General features: G+C 45.4%; 1 protein-coding gene across 1 annotated transcript in view; it reads left to right on the top strand.

Annotated features, from left to right (window-relative positions):
- The window catches only part of LOC144175920 (cell adhesion molecule Dscam1-like), a 474,324-nt gene that overhangs the window by 369,260 nt on the left and 85,907 nt on the right, over positions 1 to 19,157 (top strand). The window contains exons 6-9 of the mRNA XM_077704992.1: positions 1,491 to 1,853; positions 2,625 to 2,972; positions 5,998 to 6,175; positions 6,833 to 7,062. Of these exons, the coding sequence (XP_077561118.1) occupies positions 1,491 to 1,853; positions 2,625 to 2,972; positions 5,998 to 6,175; positions 6,833 to 7,062 (1,119 nt within the window). The remainder of the gene's footprint in view (positions 1 to 1,490; positions 1,854 to 2,624; positions 2,973 to 5,997; positions 6,176 to 6,832; positions 7,063 to 19,157) is intronic.

Here is a 19,157-nt window from a genome sequence, read left to right as displayed (position 1 = left end):
CTGCGTTCTGTATCAATACCATGCGGATGCTGAAAGTAGTCAAGACAGGGCGTCAGAGCCCCTCTGGCAAATCCCTGCTCTGCACTTGAGAGCTCTCACGTTGAGTGGAATTGCTTTAAATTTTCTGTCTGGTTAATCAGTTATTTTAAAATATAATTGGGAGTGCAAACACGTTTCCGACACTATTTGGACCTTAAAACGTTAAAACCATTCATGTGGTTTCTATTGGCATTTTCTGCGGGGATTTGATTGCACAAAACTGTGTTACCATATTGGAGACAGCAGAAATTGAAATCAGAGCGAACCTAAAAGGAGTAAAGCCTGTTCTACATGCTGCGCATTTCGCTTGAAAATTCAGAGCTGTGGCTCCGCACGTGCGGCAAAAGGATCTATTTTGCTATTCTCATTGCTGCGGCAAATTTGGGAAGGCTAAGCGGCATTCACAAAAGATTTTGGACTGTTCGAAACATTTGGCAATTTGACGCAGCAGCGAGAATAGGTCCTCTTGCCGCAGCTGCGAATTCCCACGCGATATTCGCACCACGTAGAATGGGCTAAGAGGTTTTCCACTCACCGAAGACCGCCTAAGGTGACCGGAAATTGACTGCTATATTTAAAGTATCGCTTCACGTCTTGAAACGCGCCGCCTTTTCCCTGTGGCAATTCTCAATTGACGACTCGCTCTTCCGCAACGGATGGGGTTTCCAGTGGCAACACAAGCGGTTGGGCAAAAGGTTAAACAAACTGCTTTATCCCCACAGAACCAATGCCAATTTTAGAGCAAGCATTAGCGAACACAGGAAGCATTGGCGGCACCCCATTACGTTCTCCTGAGGATTCCATGACGTACCATATTTTTGTGGGATTCACGCCCATTCGTCAAAGAAACAACCAAGAAACATGCCCGTGTAACTGTAGTGGGGCCTCTAGCTCTGCTTCCCCGTATCTCTCGAATGTTCACGTGCAGTTAGAACACACTGTACTGAAAATTTAGCTTTCCCTCTTTTCGTCGCTACGGGATTTGTTAGTCACTACTTACTATGTGTAGTGCGAAATTTGGAAGCTTTTCGATATTACGTGAGTTTTTTCCCCAAAGCAAGTATAGAAAACTGAGCAAGGTTGCATTGTTTCTTCATCACCACTCAGGATACAGGCAGTGCCTTTGTGCTCCAATGCGTGTCAATATAAGATGTGGTCGCTACTGGGTGGGACTCATAGTTGCATTCGCGCTCTACAACGTAAAAAGCGTTCTTAGACTTTTACATGGCCTTGAACCAATGCAGAAGTGTTCCCTTATTAGGCGGAACACTTCCGTCTTGTTTAGGAAATTTGATGTTGTAGAACATGACTTTCAAGCGCTTTTAAACGTGTTTTTAAAATAACTGCCATTTAGAAGAATGTTTGTGCTGCCGGAATCTGTTAACATTTAGAACTGTGACCAAAGCTTGACTACATCCATCTGCCCCCCGTCCCCTGTTTTCTGCTCGCAGAGCCTCACAGCCAGCTTCCTCCGCGCATGGCCGAGTACCGGAGCCAGGTGCAAGTGGAACAAGGGGACCGGGCCGTACTCCCCTGCCTGGCCCAGGGACACCCGCCTCCACGTAACCATTGGTTCCGACTCACGGGCGTCGGTCACACACAGGACTCCAAGGTCGCAGCTGCGGGACAGTCTTCGTCGAGAAGTAGGGGAAGCGAGAGCGCCGTTCCCGTCAAGATGTCCGACAGAGTTTCGCTGCTGCCCGGTGGAGCGTTGCTCTTGCACACGGCCCGAACCCAGGACGGTGGCCGGTACCTGTGCGTTGCGAACAACTCTGCTGGTGAAGACAGAGCCCACACTGACCTGCTAATCACGGGTAAGGAGGTCGATTAAGTGCTAAGATCAAACGAAACAAATCACGCGAGAAAAAGTACTGGGTGCCCTGTGTTTTGGTGTGCGTGTCATTTCCGAAGTGTGCGCGTCTTGTGGCACTTGGAGTTACTCAAATTACGCACTCAAACATACATCTGAGGATGTTCTGTTCGCGCTCGGACGAAAGGTTGCGATATGGCCATCTGAAACTGTAGTTATAGGATTGAACGTTTTTCGTTGGTCTTCCTGTAGGTGTGAACGCACATCCTCGTGATTTGGCCGCTGTTCGTTCTCTTATCACAGCTCGGACTTTTTTTTTTACTTGGTAGAACTGTTGCGGACACAAACTTCTTCTTATAAACAATTTAAACGTACGTCGCTTATAGCTTAAGGTTTGCTTGTCAAGCGTTTTTCTTCCACGTGAAAAACATTCGTGTTTACTGGAATGTTCAGGAACCCCAAGTTCAAATTTATTTGTGCGTAAGCTAACTCTGCCCGGTCAGTTAGCCCGGTCAGTGAGCACAGGACTGGGGTAATTGGAGAATAATGGGAGAGGTCTTTGCCCAGCAGTGGGCGTAGATAGGCTGGTGATGATGATTATAACTTTACCCAGGTGTAATATACCGTGAGTCCCTTCAAAACACCTTACATTATCCAACTTTACTCACAACCCTGCTTTATACCGAAAATTTCCTACACTAGCAATTGCTTATTGTTTGCCTAACTTTCGTCATTACCTCCACTTACTACATACCAGCTCCAATTCTTTTTTCAGTGCCCCTGTCGGCCCGAATCGACCCTGCTGTGCAAGTGGTAGACGTTGGAAGGAGCGCCAATCTAAGCTGCCGTGTGGGTGGCCATCCCATAAACGGTGTGATCTGGACTCACAATGGTCGCCCCATCTCGCCTTCCCCGTTATCAATGACTCCATCGACTGCGCCCGGCAGGAGCGGAAAGACCTCTTCGCCCTCTGGCAATCGTTCCTCTTCACCAAGAATGTCGCTGCTGACTCGGGACCTCCTCCACATTTCTGCCGTGGAGCGCGAAGACCGTGGCAGCTACCAATGCCTAGCTTACAACGAGAAAGACTCCGCCCAAGGCTCTGCTCAGCTCGTCATCGGAGGTAGGCCTTTGTTCTAATAGGAGACATGTGCCAGCGTACGAAATTGTTGCGAAACGTTTTAGTGAACAAAATTTTGCTTTATACTGCTTCAGGGTACGGAAAAGAAACAGGGCGATTTTCAACAAAACTATTCTCCGCGCAGCGCGTTTACAACAAAACTCGTCCTACAACATTCAGTAGCTATAACGCGCTGAAATTTGAAAAATACATTGAGCATAAATAACAACTCCAGCCGTGTTTCTTATTTCTTTGGGAGCAGTTTGCATACTTGTAATTACCTGCGCGGGTCGTCTAACCTCCAACGCTGTTCACGTCCGTAATGCCAATAGGTCCAGCCCATAATTCCTAGGCGCCAAACCATTTTTTACCATTTGTGGAGGCAGTTTTTTGTTTAATTGCATCAACGTACCCCTGCGGTGCTTTAGAATCATCACTTTTGTAAGCAAATTAATTTCGTTCGCAGGAAAACAACATACGAGATGAGGAACTGACGGAACTGATATTTTTACCTGGTTCGTTTTTGACTTCGAATTTATTCATTTATGGCTGAAAAAACTAGCGCAAGAACAAGGTTTATCGATGACGGTGTATGCTATTAATCAAGCTGCGTGTCAGCGTGCAGGGCGGGATCACGCCGTGGGAACTTTGCCTCCGCCGGGAAACGTGCTGTTTTATCACGCATATGCTTTAAATCTCTCTTCAGAACGACAGCCACATTTTGCAGTTACTCAAACACACGCACTGCTGTTGCTACGTCTCGGCGACCTATTCGAACTTCCCCGATGTTTTTCTGGAAGATCCCGTGGTTTCCTTGCTGTGATAAATGAAGCCACTTAGTTGCCCTGCGGTGCGCTGTTTCTTGACGGGAATACTTCTGGGAGCTCTTGCGAGCATAAACTGAAGGAAAGGTTCTTTAGGAGCAGTGGCAATGCTAGTGGAAACTGTTGCGTTTCTTAGAAGTGTTTCAAGGCGAGTCCTCACGAGGTTAGGCTGACCATTGCGAAACCTTTAAAACGGCTACAAGAACAAGGCATGCAGGCTCGCAAGCAAGCTCGGATGCTCGAACTGTTATACCACCAAATTGGAATGCTGTTATGAGCGCACCAGTTTATGGCGCAACTTGTTATTAAGAACTCTGTCAATCTACTATGACGATGAGGGCTATCTGGGGAAAACGAAACAGCCGTATGTGAAGGCTGCAACCACTGGTTGCAGCCTTCAAGTGGATTTTAAAGTGAGAGTGCAAAAGTTGGATAGCAAAACTGCGAAAGCACGCGCGCTGAATAATGCGATTCCTCGCCTAACACGCACAAAAGGGAATGCTTCAATTGCGGCCGCCAGAGCGCGGTTGTACGGTCCCTTTGGGGACTGCCTTATTGCCTGCTTTCTAAATATGTCGTCTGCGCCATGCAATGAGCTCGCAGATTGTAAGACTGCCAGGTGATTGGTACGGGTAGGCAGAGTGATCCCAGGAGACCCATTGTGGATAGTGAAAACCTTAGCGTTGGTTGGTAATCACCCTGGCTCGTTCTTGATCACATAATGCGTCTTCATCCATCGAGGCGATCTGTTTGAACACAAATAATTCGCCCGGCCATTATACATTAAGAGCATATACGGCATGCTGCAGACGCCACGCAGAACTACAGACAACTGCAAATGAAACCCTGAAACATATTATAAACGCGATCTTAAGCCCTCGCATGATCAACGAAGTGTGCTAATAGTGAAGCATCGATTTTCCTGTGGCCCGCAGCTACAGATTTGTAAAACACGTAACCCCTTTATACACTGGCCAAATGGTGATCGTCCAATTCAGAAAACCAAAGCGTAATACCGGTATTGGGTTCCACAACCACGTAAATTATACTGACTTTAAAAGCGATCACCCAAGATGTTGCGGTTTACACTTCCAACTGGAAGACAAACTGCACGTGTATTGTCGTTAGATGTTGGTCGTTTATAAAGCTTATTCGGGGAGGAAGCAACCGTAGTGGGTAGGGGGAGGGGGTCTCACTTTCCGGGTAGCCCACCTGTTGATTTTTTTAGTTTGAAGAAAAAAAATAATTGCCCTTCTACTAAGGTATTCCGGCGAAACCGGGTGTAGTCCAAGTGGACGAAACAAAACATGATTGTTTGCAATTTGCGATTGAGCATGCCTCATAGTTACTGAACTTATTGAAACTTGGAACGACGGAGTTTTATTCTAGCGGAAAGCCTGGCGAGGTCCGTTTCTGTCCGATATACGCCAGTCTAGTGGCCGCAGATGGGAAATTTTTAACATTTGCAACTTCATTGTGAACTTCCAAAATAGGGCTAAGTAGATGAAACTATGCCTAGTGCAAGGGTTGTCTTAGCGGGTAGTTATGGTAGTTTTTTGTTTCGATAGTTTCGATAGAACAAGAGTTATGGCCGTGTTCTGTAATCATATCCCTACCCTGAAAATTTCCTTTCTATGCCTATTTATCCGGGCCCGCTATTTGGGGAAACACAGGAATATGCGGCTACGCGGCGAAATGGAACGAAAGGCACGTAATGGATTTTACCGGCTTTAAGTGCCACGATAAGTTAAAAACACACGAGTGTTTGCCTTTCGAGGTGCTGAGTAGTGCCTCCTATACGATTCAATGCTTGTTGACCTTGAGATTTAGCATGCAGTAGGTGCAACCTGGCACCCAGTAAAATATAACATGGGATTCATCGAGAAAACTTTGGAGACTAAATGGGACATCCCCCCAAAAAACAGGGATTATCGTTGCTTTACTGCCTTGAAAATAAGAACCATTAGTTTAATTTCTAATAAAAACAACATGAACCAAATTATTTTCACAGTTGTTGGAAATTCCAAAAACAGGTTTAACAAAAGAGAAAATTTTAACTTTTTTTACTGTTTTAAAATAAATTTTAAAAATAAATTGTGGCCAGTGTTGTTAAGATGCAAGCAAACATGCTAGGAACTGGATCTAATATTCAAAATTTATGCATTAAGGTGTTCGCTTAACTACTTTTGTTGTTCTTTCCGCAGAGGATGCCCCGGTGCTCGAGCAGGTGTTTCCGGAGCGCCAAGTTCGACCGGGCAGCAGCGCGTCGCTCAAGTGTTCCGCATCCGGAAATCCTCTGCCACAGGTCACGTGGTCTTTGGACGGCGCACCCGTTCCAGAACACTACCACGTTCGCATTGGAGACTACGTTAGCAGCGAGCGGTGAGCTTCTGTCTTCATTGAATAAGCTGTCCACAAAAATGCACTGCCTCTCCTCGGTTCGCTGTTGTTACCACATATTGGGGTAATGTTGATTTTCTAATAGTAATGCAAGATGTTCTAAGTGATGTGTCATTGTTCCAAGCGAGCAATTCGTAATGATCGCTGCCTACAAAAATGCAAGCCTGCCGTACCAAAGCATCAATTCCTTCCTATAATAATTGGACAGAAAACTGGTAATACAGATGGTCACCACCTTTTACGTACGAAAGAGTATCTCGAGCAACGTATGAAATTAAGCGCCTCTAAAACGTCAGTATACTTATTTGCACCTCACCACACCAAAATAAAAGATTTATCCCTGTAAATACGCTTGTAACGTCGGCGCTTCGCGTTCGCTACCCTTATTGCATGGAGGCAATCGGGAACAATGCACCTGTTCCTTCATGTAAAGCCTTACGTAAGGCCGGAACGTTAAGTGCTTTTTGTGAAGTACAGACACCCGGGGTCTTTTGCACAACTAGTACACTTTATGCTGACAGTAAAATGAAGTGTAATTGATGCTGGTCGATACATAAGTTGCGAAGGTACAGCAAACATTTCCTTCATTGCTTTTGCATCTTCACACTGTTAATGATGATTTCTTTTCTTTGGTCTCAGGTTGGTTCACAGTTACGTGAACCTGACCAGCGTGCGTGTGGAAGACGGCGGCCTCTACGCATGCGTGGCCCGCAACGGGGTTGGCCGGGCCGCACACTCGGCGCGCCTCAATGTACTGGGAAGGCCTCTGGTGCGTCCCATGGACAACGTCACAGCTTTGGCCGGCCGCACCATGAGACTACACTGCTCTGTCGCTGGATACCCTATCCAGAGCATCGCGTGGCAGAAAGGTCAGCACAACGTCTTGCTCACCGTTTCATAACCGTTCATGCAGCTGTACACTGCAGCAATGAGTAAAAAAACCTCGAAAAGTAAGGCCTATTGAAGGGCCTGGACATAGTGAGGTTATAACGGTGTCCAGGGATCATTAATTCCGAAAGCCTATATTCAGGCTGGTTTAGTTTTCCTCCACCCTGCGTGTTTTGTGTGGTTTTAATGTTTCAACTAACTGGAAGGGAAGCAGCTCGGTACTACATTTTGTTCTCCGAATGTTCGTTAATCGTACAACCTAAACATCCTCGCGAGTGATTAAGTAATGCGGTAAACTTAAAAAGGCCAAAAATGTGCTCATCAAGGCGTTTTGCAGCAACAGTAGTGCTCGGAGTTGTCATTAAGAACGGCGGGGTGGCTGTTAGTGCATCGGCAACTGAATTAGGCCGTGTTACCCTAAAGCAGTACGTGGCAAAGAAAGACAACAGCTGCTATTTCAAGATCAAATAAATAATTAGTACTCTTCAAGCAGTACATCGTGGAAAAAAGCCATACGTCTGAGGTTGACAGAATATTGACAGCAGGCCACAGGTTCATACCAGACGGTAACAATTTCTCAACGCCATCTTATCAGTTTGGTGTGCTGCCGTTTATACGATGTCCTTGTAAGTATGTTAAATTATATTAGAAGACATGAGTAGAAATCTTGCATCGCCTCCTTCTTCGAAACACAACCACCGAGAAAATGGACAGGTTTTTTGAGCGTTTCTAAAAGCATTTGTTAAAACAACTACGCATCAACACCTGCGCATACAAACACGTACAAAGATATTATAAGGCCACTCGCTCACTCAAGTGCGCTATACGGACCCACATCGATTGCAGGCTAGATTTGCAGCCATTTGACGCCGTCTAAAGCTGTGAAGATGCAAAGGGATAATGTGCGAGCTTGAACGCCATCCCAACGAAACAGGCTGGGTAAAAAACCCTGGTTCGAATTTTCGGGCCGTATTGGCGACCCAGCCTTTGTGCTCGGCAACTGACGTCTGTCACGAGAATCTGTCTTTCTTTCTTTCTTTAGTGTTTCTTTCCGTACAGAAAGGGGAGCAGAGGCAAAAGGCTTGGAGCCTGACTAGGGCCCCTGCTCCGGTGGCAGGCAGCGTGCGGGCACAGTATATCATATTGCACACTTGCAGTCGAGTGTACAAAACAAAAAAACAAAAACAAAAGAGGGCTACAGACTACAGAGAGTACATTTGCAGTCGTGCTCCTCGAACGCTCAATGCGCGACTACTTTGCACACACACACAAAAAAAGAATACAGAACCAAATTTTCACACTGGATATGGTATCAAAACACTCGTGTGTTTTTTCGTGCAGTGCAAGGAGTGAACGAACAACAAAATACACCCGAAACAGAGACTTACTTCAGCATATGTATCTACAATTTCGCTGCAACATTTTATTTTATGCTTGGGTAAATTTTAGCTATATGCAATTAACTGCTCTAACAGGACATTTTTAATCTGTGTTTTTGACAACCCTTGGCGAAAATTAATCTGTTTCTGAACTTTGTTCAACTGCCTGTGCTTTGGAAAGCACAGGCAGCACCGATATTGGCCGGTAATTATTCGCAGTATAATCATTTCCACCTTTATGAATTGGTGTAACCCTCGCTATTTTTAGTTCATCGGGAAATATTCCAGTGTCGATCATCTTATTACCAATATTAGACAGAACATAACTGATTAGATCACTAACGTATTTTAAAGGGGCTACCTGGATGTCATCGAACCCAGCAGCAGTATTAGGTTTGAGGTCGTTTATAATATTCGCTATTTCTTCTGGTGTGGTATGAAAGAGAAAAAATGAATTCCTCACATTTGGGTTTGGCAAGGACAGTGTGCCACCCACAGGGGGAGCTGGCAAAGTATATTCTCCACTTTGTATAAACTACTGATTAAGTTCGGCTACCGTGTCCGCTTCAGACATGGTGCCTTGGGATGTTTAAATTTTTACACTGGTTGTTTGTGGTATTCTTCCAGTTAAATGATTTACTTCTTGCCAAATTTTTCTAGCGTTTCCTTGCAGGCGTGAAAATATGTATTCATAATACGCTAATTTAGCTTGCTTAAGTTCGGCGTTAATTTGATTTCTATATTTTTTAAATGCTATAAATTCAGTAATATCTTGTGTTTTGACAAAGGAGTGATACATTTTGTTTTTCGTTTCTATTTTCTTGAGTAAAAAGCGATTAACCCACGGCTTTCGTATCTTCCTCTCACGTTTTCTACTCTTAGTTTTTTTTGGAAACGCTTCTTCATAGCAAGCTTTGAATGTGCGCAAGAAAAGACTGTAAGCCTTATTGGGGTCAGGTTCACAGAAAACCGATGTCCAATTCGAAGCGAAGATAAGAGAACGGAAGCACTCGAGCATGTCTGGTGTTATTTTGTGATAAGAGGGCGTGGGTGAATTTTTTTCCCGCTCTTGTCTTGTCGGCACCAAACAAAATATTGGAAGGTGGTCACTGATATCGGCACTTATCAACCCATTGGGGGATGACACATTTGTAATGCACAAGTCCAGAAGCGTTGCACTTTGTGCCGTAAGCCACGTAGCTGATGCGATGAGATTTCGGCAAGCATATGTGCTAATAAGTGTGTCTAGTTCTTTAGTGTAGGGATCATCTGCAAGCATGTTTATGTTCATATCACCAATAAGTACAATTGAGTTTCGGGTATTACTGAAGGTATGCAGCATATTTTCAAGAAATGCAAAGAACTGTGTTCGGCTGCCACATGGTGGCCTATACACAACAGCAATTGTGACAGATTTAAAACGCACAGCAAGGCATTCCACATTTTGATCAACAAATGTAAATTCAGGGATTAGCTCGTGCCACAGTCGCTGTCGTACATATGCAGCGACCCCACCACCTCTTCCCGATTCCCGGGTGACACTGTGGCAGGTATAATCATTAAGTTGTAGTGAACGTTCATTTTTTGATAACCATGTTTCAGAGACCAGAAGAACATCAAACTTCAAATCTATACTTGCACACATTTGGTTTATCTGCTCAGCTTTGTTTCTTATACTTCGCGCATTTAAATGAAGTGCTGAAAAGGCATTTAAAGAGGGGCGAAATGTTTCGTTAAACAAATGGTAGTCATAATAGTTCATGCCCTATCATGGTTAGGATTAGCCGTACTGCGTAATCTAGCCTTATCTACCTGGTCATTTTTCAATGTCATCCTTTTCGGCAACGCGAAGTAACGGCGAGTTCTCGTCCTTCCTAGCAAACACCTTGCCTCCGGCGGTCCATGCGAACTTCCAGCCTACTTCTTTCTTTTTCTGGACAACAGCACCAAGTAGTTGCTTCTTCAATCTTGTCTGATGCTCAATAATAAATACGGGTTGGGATTCGTCAAAACCAAGGTCGTTTGTGGCAATCCTAGCCTTTCTGGCCTTAGCAAGAAAATCATTTCTCTGTTGCCTTCGAACGAATCTGACAACGATATTGGTCTCGCTACTGGTCACGATATTGGAATCGCCATAATCATGTCTGGCTGCGGACTTTCCCATGGCGCACCACGATTGTTTCCGTTGTAACTGCGTATTTTTTGTGATAACGCCGAAAGAAGACACAAAGACGTGAAAGCGGACGTGTAAGGACCTTTATTGTGCCCCCGTCACTGTGACGGTACGATTGAAGTACAGCACTGCATACATTCGCCGCTTTCCGCAAGAACCAAACGACGCACCTCGTTGTGGACACGCACGCAAAGGCTTGGAAAAAAAAGTGACACCCAGAAAGCATGTTTGCCCAAAGCACTTCGCTCGAAACGATTACTGCCTTTCCAGGTCAGCAGCCGCTTGCTTTTTTTATTGTGATGAAGGCGCATTGCATGCGCGCGGCGTACTTTCTGTCGGCGCGCTCCACCCGTGTGCTCCGTTCGAACGTGTTCCTGCGCTTTTCATATAACTATTATGTGCTAAGAATATTTGTTAGGTGCTGATATTGTAAAGAAACATGTTTGAAATGAAGGTTTGATTTCAATTAGCTAGGATCATCGTTTTTTTAAGCCACGCTTGAAACCGTGCCTCAAATGCGCATCTGCGTTGCCGCCGCGATCAGCAGCTCGATGGGCTTGACGCTCACGTCGGTGAATGGCAGGACTCCCGCAGCTTCGAAAGTTCCAAGCAGCGAGCGCACGACGTTATCTTACCGGCGCAAGCTGTGTGGCCTTTTTGTTTACTCTAACGGCCCGTGCCCTTCTAGGTAAATCGTCTGCCAGAAGTAGGTTGTGTATGGTCCAAACGCTTGGAGTGATCCGCGTGCCTGTTAACCAACTAGTACAACTTTCTATAATAATTAGCGAACATCACGGGCGGCTCCAAATCAAGGAAGTCAAACGTGGGCCTCAAAGCGAAGAATCACAAAATTGCGATTAAAAAATGTACGGGAAATTTGCACTCTCACGAGATCAATATTCATGAGGCTACGGAGAAGCTCTATTACACCCTGAACGGTGGTAGTTAAAACTTTACGCCTTACTTGTAGCAGTAGATGAGAGCCGCAGCAACTTTGTCGCTCTTCTTTGACAGCCCTGGTGCGCACGAGCATTGCCCTCCAACGATTTGTGGTTCGCTAGAGAGGCAGCTCATCTTGAGCGAAATGCGATGCGGTTCCTCGGTCACACCCAACGTTTGCATACACATAGCGACGATCTCGGCTGTTTTCATCGCTCCGATCTTTGACGGACCCGATCAAGATAATGTCGTCGGCCTAAATTATGCGCTCTTCCTCGCCGAAACAACGCGAATCAACGCTGAAGTCTAAGAATCTTAGTACGGCAGCAAGTGAAGCTGCGACGGCGGATCTGTTTTGCGACGCCATTTGGATTGTATTGACTGATGTTGCCAGAGTGCGTCGCGGAACTTGGAGTTGCGAATAGAGAAGAATATCAGGTTGGCAGTTACGAATAGAGAAGAATATCAGGTTGGCAACTAAACCATAAGGTTTTCTCTAGCGGCGGCAAAAGGTCGTATCGGCGGCACACCCGGTTCTTTTTCATTGTGTTGCCGCGAACCTTGTCTTTCGTTTTCTTTGCTTGTGTTTCGTTGACTGCGCCAGGCAGCATCCGGATGTCTTTCCTTGTGCTTAAAGGAGCCATGAAGATAAAATACAAGTTTGTTTTATTCGAAAGATTTCGTGTTTTATAGTGTCCCCAGCGCTTGTCCGGATGCACACGTCGTTTTACTAACCCAGGATAAAATGAATGTACCTTACAATTTTGATTTTCCCGCTAAATAGTGTGTTTTCGTGATGTGCGAAGACATCACAGGAACCGACCGCTCTGCAGCCGATTTGATAGCCTTGTTTAACGTTAGTGAACCTAGATGGCGCCACCATACCATGGCAAGACGTTTTCTGCCTCTGGTTTGTTTTTGACGGTATTTGAATCTGGCTTGTTTTTGTTCAGAGATAAAATACTCGTTTCTTGACACATCGTGCTCGCTCGACAAATATGGTCACGTAAGACACCGTTGCCTGTGCCAATAGGCAAGTGTCGTATTAAACTACCCCAAAGCCCCGCAGTCCTCTGCAGCCAAACCAACCATAGTTCGCGCAGTACCAGCAGCAGTAGGCTTCGGTAATTCTATTATTACGTGTGCTTTTGTAACTTCCACTAACGGTACCGCCATTCTTACTGCTTTAAAGAGAATGTGGACTAAAGTTAAGCGCAAATAGCTCCTTCGGCAACTTTATAAGTTCTACTCAATTTGCGTTTGCATTTGCCGGCCTCAGCCAATTGCAGACGTAGCTGGTATGACATCATAGTTTTTCTTGCGGGAAATGAGCGAGTGGATCGCATGGCCTTTCCATTTTTTTTCCTAATTATACAGCTCATTTGAGCGGAGTTTACGTTAAAAGTGGTGTAAGTATGTTTCTAACGAGGCAATCTTTTGAATGAACCAAACTTCATGGCTCCTTTAAGCGAAGAACACATTTCATTCCTTATTTTTATGCGGCATAGGTAATCTTGGTTTCATGGTAAAAAATTACCCCACCTTCCCGCGAGGGGAACCCTGTGGAGATGCGACGCATCTTGGGGGTTCACTTGGTGTTTCCGTTGGGTTGATTCTCTAATTGCGTGAAACGTGTGAGGAACGCGTATAATGTATTCTTTATTTAACACGCGGCGTAACGTTAACGATGACGGCCTTGTGGTCGCTAAAGTGTACGGGTAGTGGATGGTGAAGTAACGGGACCACCGTGCAATTTGCAGCGAAGATCAAGTCTAACGCATCGATGGAAATCGGAACGCCGGTGCTGGAACGACCACGGCTATGACGCAACGTGGCGCGGTTATGACGCAACACAATCTAACACAATCCACTTTAATCCAATCCAATCCAAATCTAACCCAATCCAATTCAATCCAATCCAATCCAAGCCAAGCCAAGCCAAGTCAAGCCAAGCCAATCGAATCCAATCCAATGCTCCTCGCGAGAGAGTGTTCGCTATCGGAGAGGAGAGGGGGTGAGCGGCGGAGAGCGCAGCTCGCGCGGCGAGGAGAATGGGGGAGGGGTGTGGACGGCCAACAACAACGCCGTATGGAGGGACAAGGCGAGTGAATGAGATGCAGTCGCATCCAAAAAGAGTTGTTTTGCGGTTATGATCTCAGACTGTTCTTGTTTAATCGAGGATGTTCTGGACATAAATTGATGCTTCTAGTAGCGAAAGCAGAACACATAAATTTGCGGAAAGCAAATTCCGCGCCAATCGCACTGTCAATTTTCGTCTGCGCACGTCACCGCTGGGACTTCTTCTAGACGTTTATGTCCTGTTTAAGTTATTTGAGGAGCAAAGTTCACTCCAATGCAATTCACTCCGCCAAGAAGCCTGCGTTGTCCTTGGCCACGTGAGAATATGCGTGTCCAGAACAATACAGGCATTTATTAATGGCAGCAAAGACTTTGTGTCGTTGTTTGTATTTTGGATTTGGGTTTAACACAAAGGCAACGTCTCGTTCAATGCGTTTCTTCAGTTATTCATTAATAAGAAACAGCGTGCCACGAACTAGATGTTGAAGAACGTGCCGCTTGCATCACAGCGATTCACATACCGCAGATAGAAATTAAAAAATTGGTCTAATCTCTATATCAGCTCTACGCACCCTTCACTAACTGCTCACCTTCTATTAGCGTCGTCTAGGCACCTGGATCTCCGGCAATGAAGCTGCGACGCCGCTGCTCAAGATTTGTTACACCGAATTATTCTTGACAATGGGCCATGCCTGCCCACACAGTATTATCTTTATCCGCAGAGTGGCTCCGCAGAGATTCTCGCCCTTTACAGGCAAACTCGCGGCAGCCTCCCACCCCCACACTGGCGCCGCTCCCGAGATGAAGCCACAACTTGGCGCCGCATCCAAACACCTACTCCATCCCACCCCCTCCCAACTCATCTTCCCCGCCCAACAACCATCACTCTGTGCTTTTTGTCCCCAGCCTGGTAAGCTATATATACGGCAACGCCAACGCACCCTAGATGTGACCCACCATTAACTCAAAAATGAAAAGTGTGTCGCAAAAACTATTACGCTCTGTATCTACGACATGCGAAGCAACGCAGAATGACATTCACAATGCCGCGCACACTGAAGAGGCTATGTTTGTTAGGCGCCATCGCTTCTCGTCATCCGTTTTCGTTCAATATCGTGGGTGACGATGGGAGGCTGCATGACGCCATTTCCCCTGGTGAGGATATTCTTTTGTATGCGGTAGACGCTTGGGAGGCCCCATCCCATTTGACTCAAGTGTGTCAAAACAGGATTGGATAAACGGCTTACCACACAACCACTGACGTCAGCACGAGTTCAGCGCGCCACTTCAAAATCCGTTTTGAGCCGTTCCTTTATAACTTCGGTACGAATGTGGAGGAGTGTGGACCGCCTGTCTTGAGTGGATGCGCGGTGTGGGTTACAAGGCCAGATACGCCCCACGCAGCACCGCTAGAGACGCAGCTGAATGATTCTGCAGAATAAAAACCACATTTTCAGCTAATTTTACCGGTCACCTGTACATAGCGAACCGAATCGAAGTGTCTCCATATGATTCACTCGCTTTTTGTGAGCTTTTGCAACGTGCACGAGACGACGAGACGACGCATTATGGAGCTCGTTAGCATTGGTATTTCGAAGACACAATTGCTTTTGTAAGTGACAAAGTTATGGAGCAGGTTTGAAATTTGTAAATTTATAAACAAGGCAAACCAACTTATTTCCGTAAATATAACATATATGTGATACGTTTTACACGTCACCTTTCGGTAATTACGCTTATTTGTATTTCTCCCTGATATTTCTCTTCGAGTCTTGCATAAGCACTACAATCAGAGGTTTCACGCTGGCGTTGCTCGCAACGACTTTGCAACGCGCTAGGATCTTGTTTCCGTGACCGATCAGAATATCAGTCTTTCTGCCCTGGAAACAGTCGCACGCTAGATGGCAGACTTTTTATCAATTTGTGCATCATTCAGTTTGAACATTGGCCTAACGCACCTGGTCTGAAAGAAACGCGGCGAAGTGGTGTGAATTAGCGGTTTATTTATGGTTGTTTTTCTTCTTCGATTTCTTTTTCTCATCCTGCCCTATTTGAGAGTAAACTATGCTCCTGATACTTATTTCGCGGCTGGCCTCGATTATTCCAGAAATTTGAAAATCAATACGCTCCTTTGAAAAGGGCTGTGGGTGACTCAAATACCAGACGGAGAAGCACCGCATAGGTCAATTCAGCACCTGTCCGCTGCAGCCCGCCTAATTTGTTTCAATAGTTCCTCTTCATCCGCTTCTTATCAAGTTCATTCGAAGCACAAATACATTCACCAGGCCTTTTAGTACAGCAATCTCCAACCGTCTTTGTGCTTGAGACACGATAAACCTTAGAAAGAGCACTTTAACTCAACAACTCCGGCCGCCTAAGGTCCACCGAGGAGCACTTGAACGACGAGCTATGTGAATGGCAGTCATCAGCACCTTTAATAAACCCCGCTCCGCAATCACCTAGGGTGATTGCGGAGCGGGGTTTATTAATCACCTCTGAGTTTCACCTTTAAGTTTCTTTACATTAGCACAGTATGGATTCGGAATTCTCGCAGACTGAAGTTTCCGATGCTGCAAAGAACAACGTTAGATTACGTGCAATGCCACTGAAATTACCTCCTTCGATGGGGAAAAAACGTTGCAAGCAGCCATACGTCCCCACGGTAGCCTACGTGCCACCAATTGACAGTGTTTATTTTATTTATTTAGGTACCCTCAGGGCCAGAGTCATTAGAGAGGGGAGTAGGTCAAAAAAGTTGCAAGAAATATTACAAAACAGAGCACGTAATAAAAAACAGAACACAATCATGAAAGTTCAATTTAATACAATGTAATACAATGATTCTGATTACACAGTGTTAGCTACTGCAGTTTGAAAAAGTTGGAGGTCGGAAATTGATGCCGTGAGTGCAGGTAGGTGGATCCATTCTTCTGATGTACGCGGTATGAATGACCGGGAAAAAGTGTTAGTCCTGCAGGGCGGCAAGCCGACTTTGTTGACATCGTTAACGCGAGCTGAAATGTACCGAAGAGGCAAAATGAGTTCGTCGCGTAGCTCGCTTTGCTAGAAAAGCTTATGAAAGAGACAAAGGCGAAGGACGTTTGTAGGAGATGATAAGGAAGGTAAGCCGAGGCAGTATTTCATAGGGCTTATGCTAGCCGAACGGTTGTAGTTGGAAATTATAAAACGAACAGTTATATTGAACCATTTCCAGCGAGTGTGTCAGATTTTCGTTGTTAGGATCCCAAACTGATACGACATATTCCAGTTTAGAGTGAATAAGTGTTTTGTAAAGCGTGAGTTTTAATGTTGAGGGAGCCTATGAGAAATTTTGACGTACGTAACCAAGCAAGAGATTGGCGTTATTAATTACGTACGCAGTATGAGTGGACCAAGTGAGGTCGGTAGTAATATGTATTCCAAGATATTTGTAAGTGCTTACAGATTCCAACGCAGTATGGCCCCCCAGCGGCACGTGATCGTGGTGCGTAGAGGCTTCTTTACAATCCAATTGTACTCAGTGCAGGAGAAGATTGATCGCGTGGAGTCACAAAAGAGCAGCTCCGCTCCATCTGCCCCCCTCTCTCCCTCCAGCCTGCGCAGAATGCTGACTCAGCGAATTGCCTCCATTATGGCCCTCTCTCCCCTCTCCGATTCTTTACTTGCGATTCTCTACTACCAGTTTGAATAATACAATTTTTTTCCACGAACGTCCGCTTTCACGTCTTCCGACCCTCTCTGCACAGAACAGCCTGCCCAACAACAGTTGTAAGACGATTGGCTAAACCAATTTTTTTCATGGCTACTGAACCTACCCCAATATTCTCTTGAACACTGCTGTTACCTCATTGTTTTTACATACGATCATTCAGAACTTTATTGGACGAAGGCAGGAGGCCCGATGCGCAAGACGGGCGCATCGGGTTTAGCCAGAAGTTCTCCAGAGAAAGAATTCAAATGCTCCCGGATTGTAAAAAGTACCCTTCAAAACTGTTTTTAATCTTTTTTTCCAAGTCCAAATTACTTTCAGAACGTAGTCGACAAATAAATCCATTACTTAAAATACGAGGCCACAAAAGACCGTAGACAATAACGTCTGCTGATTGCCCATTGGATAACTGAGAAGCTTGCTCAACAAAATTTTCTTTTTCCCTGTCTTGGTGTTTCTCGAGCGTCCGAATAACATCATTACAGCGGCGTAGGGGCTTTTACCCGGGTTTCTGTCAGTTGCAGCAATAATTAATCCCATCGCCAGAATTTAAAAAAAGCCACAAAAGCAAATCATAAACGACAGGCGGATCTGCGGTGACGAGCAAATCAAACAATGCCGCTCCGTGCTGGCAATAACTATATCTTTCACAATGCTTCCAGTCAATATTCATACACCGTGTTCCAGACTCAAAGGAAAGCGTGAAAGCGTGTGCCGGAAGTCTCGCAGAGTCCCTTTAAACATTGACAAATAGATCGTTTGATATTTGTTGAACAGTTTTTTGAACAAATATATCCGGCGATCACCACTAACGTGAAAGCTGGGGAGGGCGACACATGCAGTGTATAAGTGTATTCAAAGATTGAAAGTCTCTGTCTTGCCAAACGGTGCGCGCTGATTGGGCGCCGCAGAAGCGCCGGTGCAAGCAGCAATCGCGCACTTGCTGAGGCAGTGGCGCCGTCTTTTGCGTTGAACCGGATCTAAGCAATTAAATAACATACAGACTGGCAATAAGTTGTCTTCGTGTCACACAACGCAGCATGATAAGTCATATGGTAAGACGTAGCGCGATGCGTCGGAAAACGAGTGTCCAGGTGCGTTTTTTAAATAAGCGTTTTCCCCACGGAGATGAAATGTTCTAGCGCCAGGCGTTGCAAAATGAGTGTTCCGGTGTTTTAGTACCATGACTGCATGAGATGACAGGGGAGGCCGAAAGCCCAGGCCCCTAAGTGTTTCGCCTGTAATACATTTATGTGCGGCAAGCTACTAGGAAATTCATTACCTTGCAGTGAAAACTTGGATATTTTAGTAATATAAATAACTAATTGAAATTGATATGGCAGAAATGTGAACGCCAGAACAAGCACTTTTTCTGTTCAACACACTTTCTACTCTTAGATATATGAAGACGGTAACAAAATTGTCATTAGGAATATCTTAACTAGTAGCTTTTATACAATAAAATAAAAATCCTAGGAACCGCTTTTTGCTGTCACATACGGTGAAAAACGTACCAGAATGACTGTATGTCTGTACAGTCACGGTAACTGCGGTGCCAGTTCTTTTCCGGCAGAGACAACACAGTTCCTCCATACTGCGAGCCACCTTGCAAGTGAAAGAAGCCATGCGGCGACGTTACGCTAATTGATAGCGATCCTCATTGCTACCAAACTACGGTTACTGCGCAGAACGATAACGTTTTCACAACCGAACCGCTTAACGGCCTGTAACCATGTAAGTAAGAAAATATAAGGGATAATTACGCACACGGCGAGGAGACATTACCGGCGGCTTCCT

This window comes from Haemaphysalis longicornis, unplaced genomic scaffold (assembly GCF_048455015.1).
Source record: "Haemaphysalis longicornis isolate Haplotype H1 unplaced genomic scaffold, Haemaphysalis longicornis Haplotype H1 scaffold_3, whole genome shotgun sequence".
Classification (NCBI taxonomy): domain Eukaryota; kingdom Metazoa; phylum Arthropoda; class Arachnida; order Ixodida; family Ixodidae; genus Haemaphysalis; species Haemaphysalis longicornis.
Note: the sequence above shows the minus strand (reverse complement) of the source record. Positions and strands in the feature narration are given on the sequence as shown.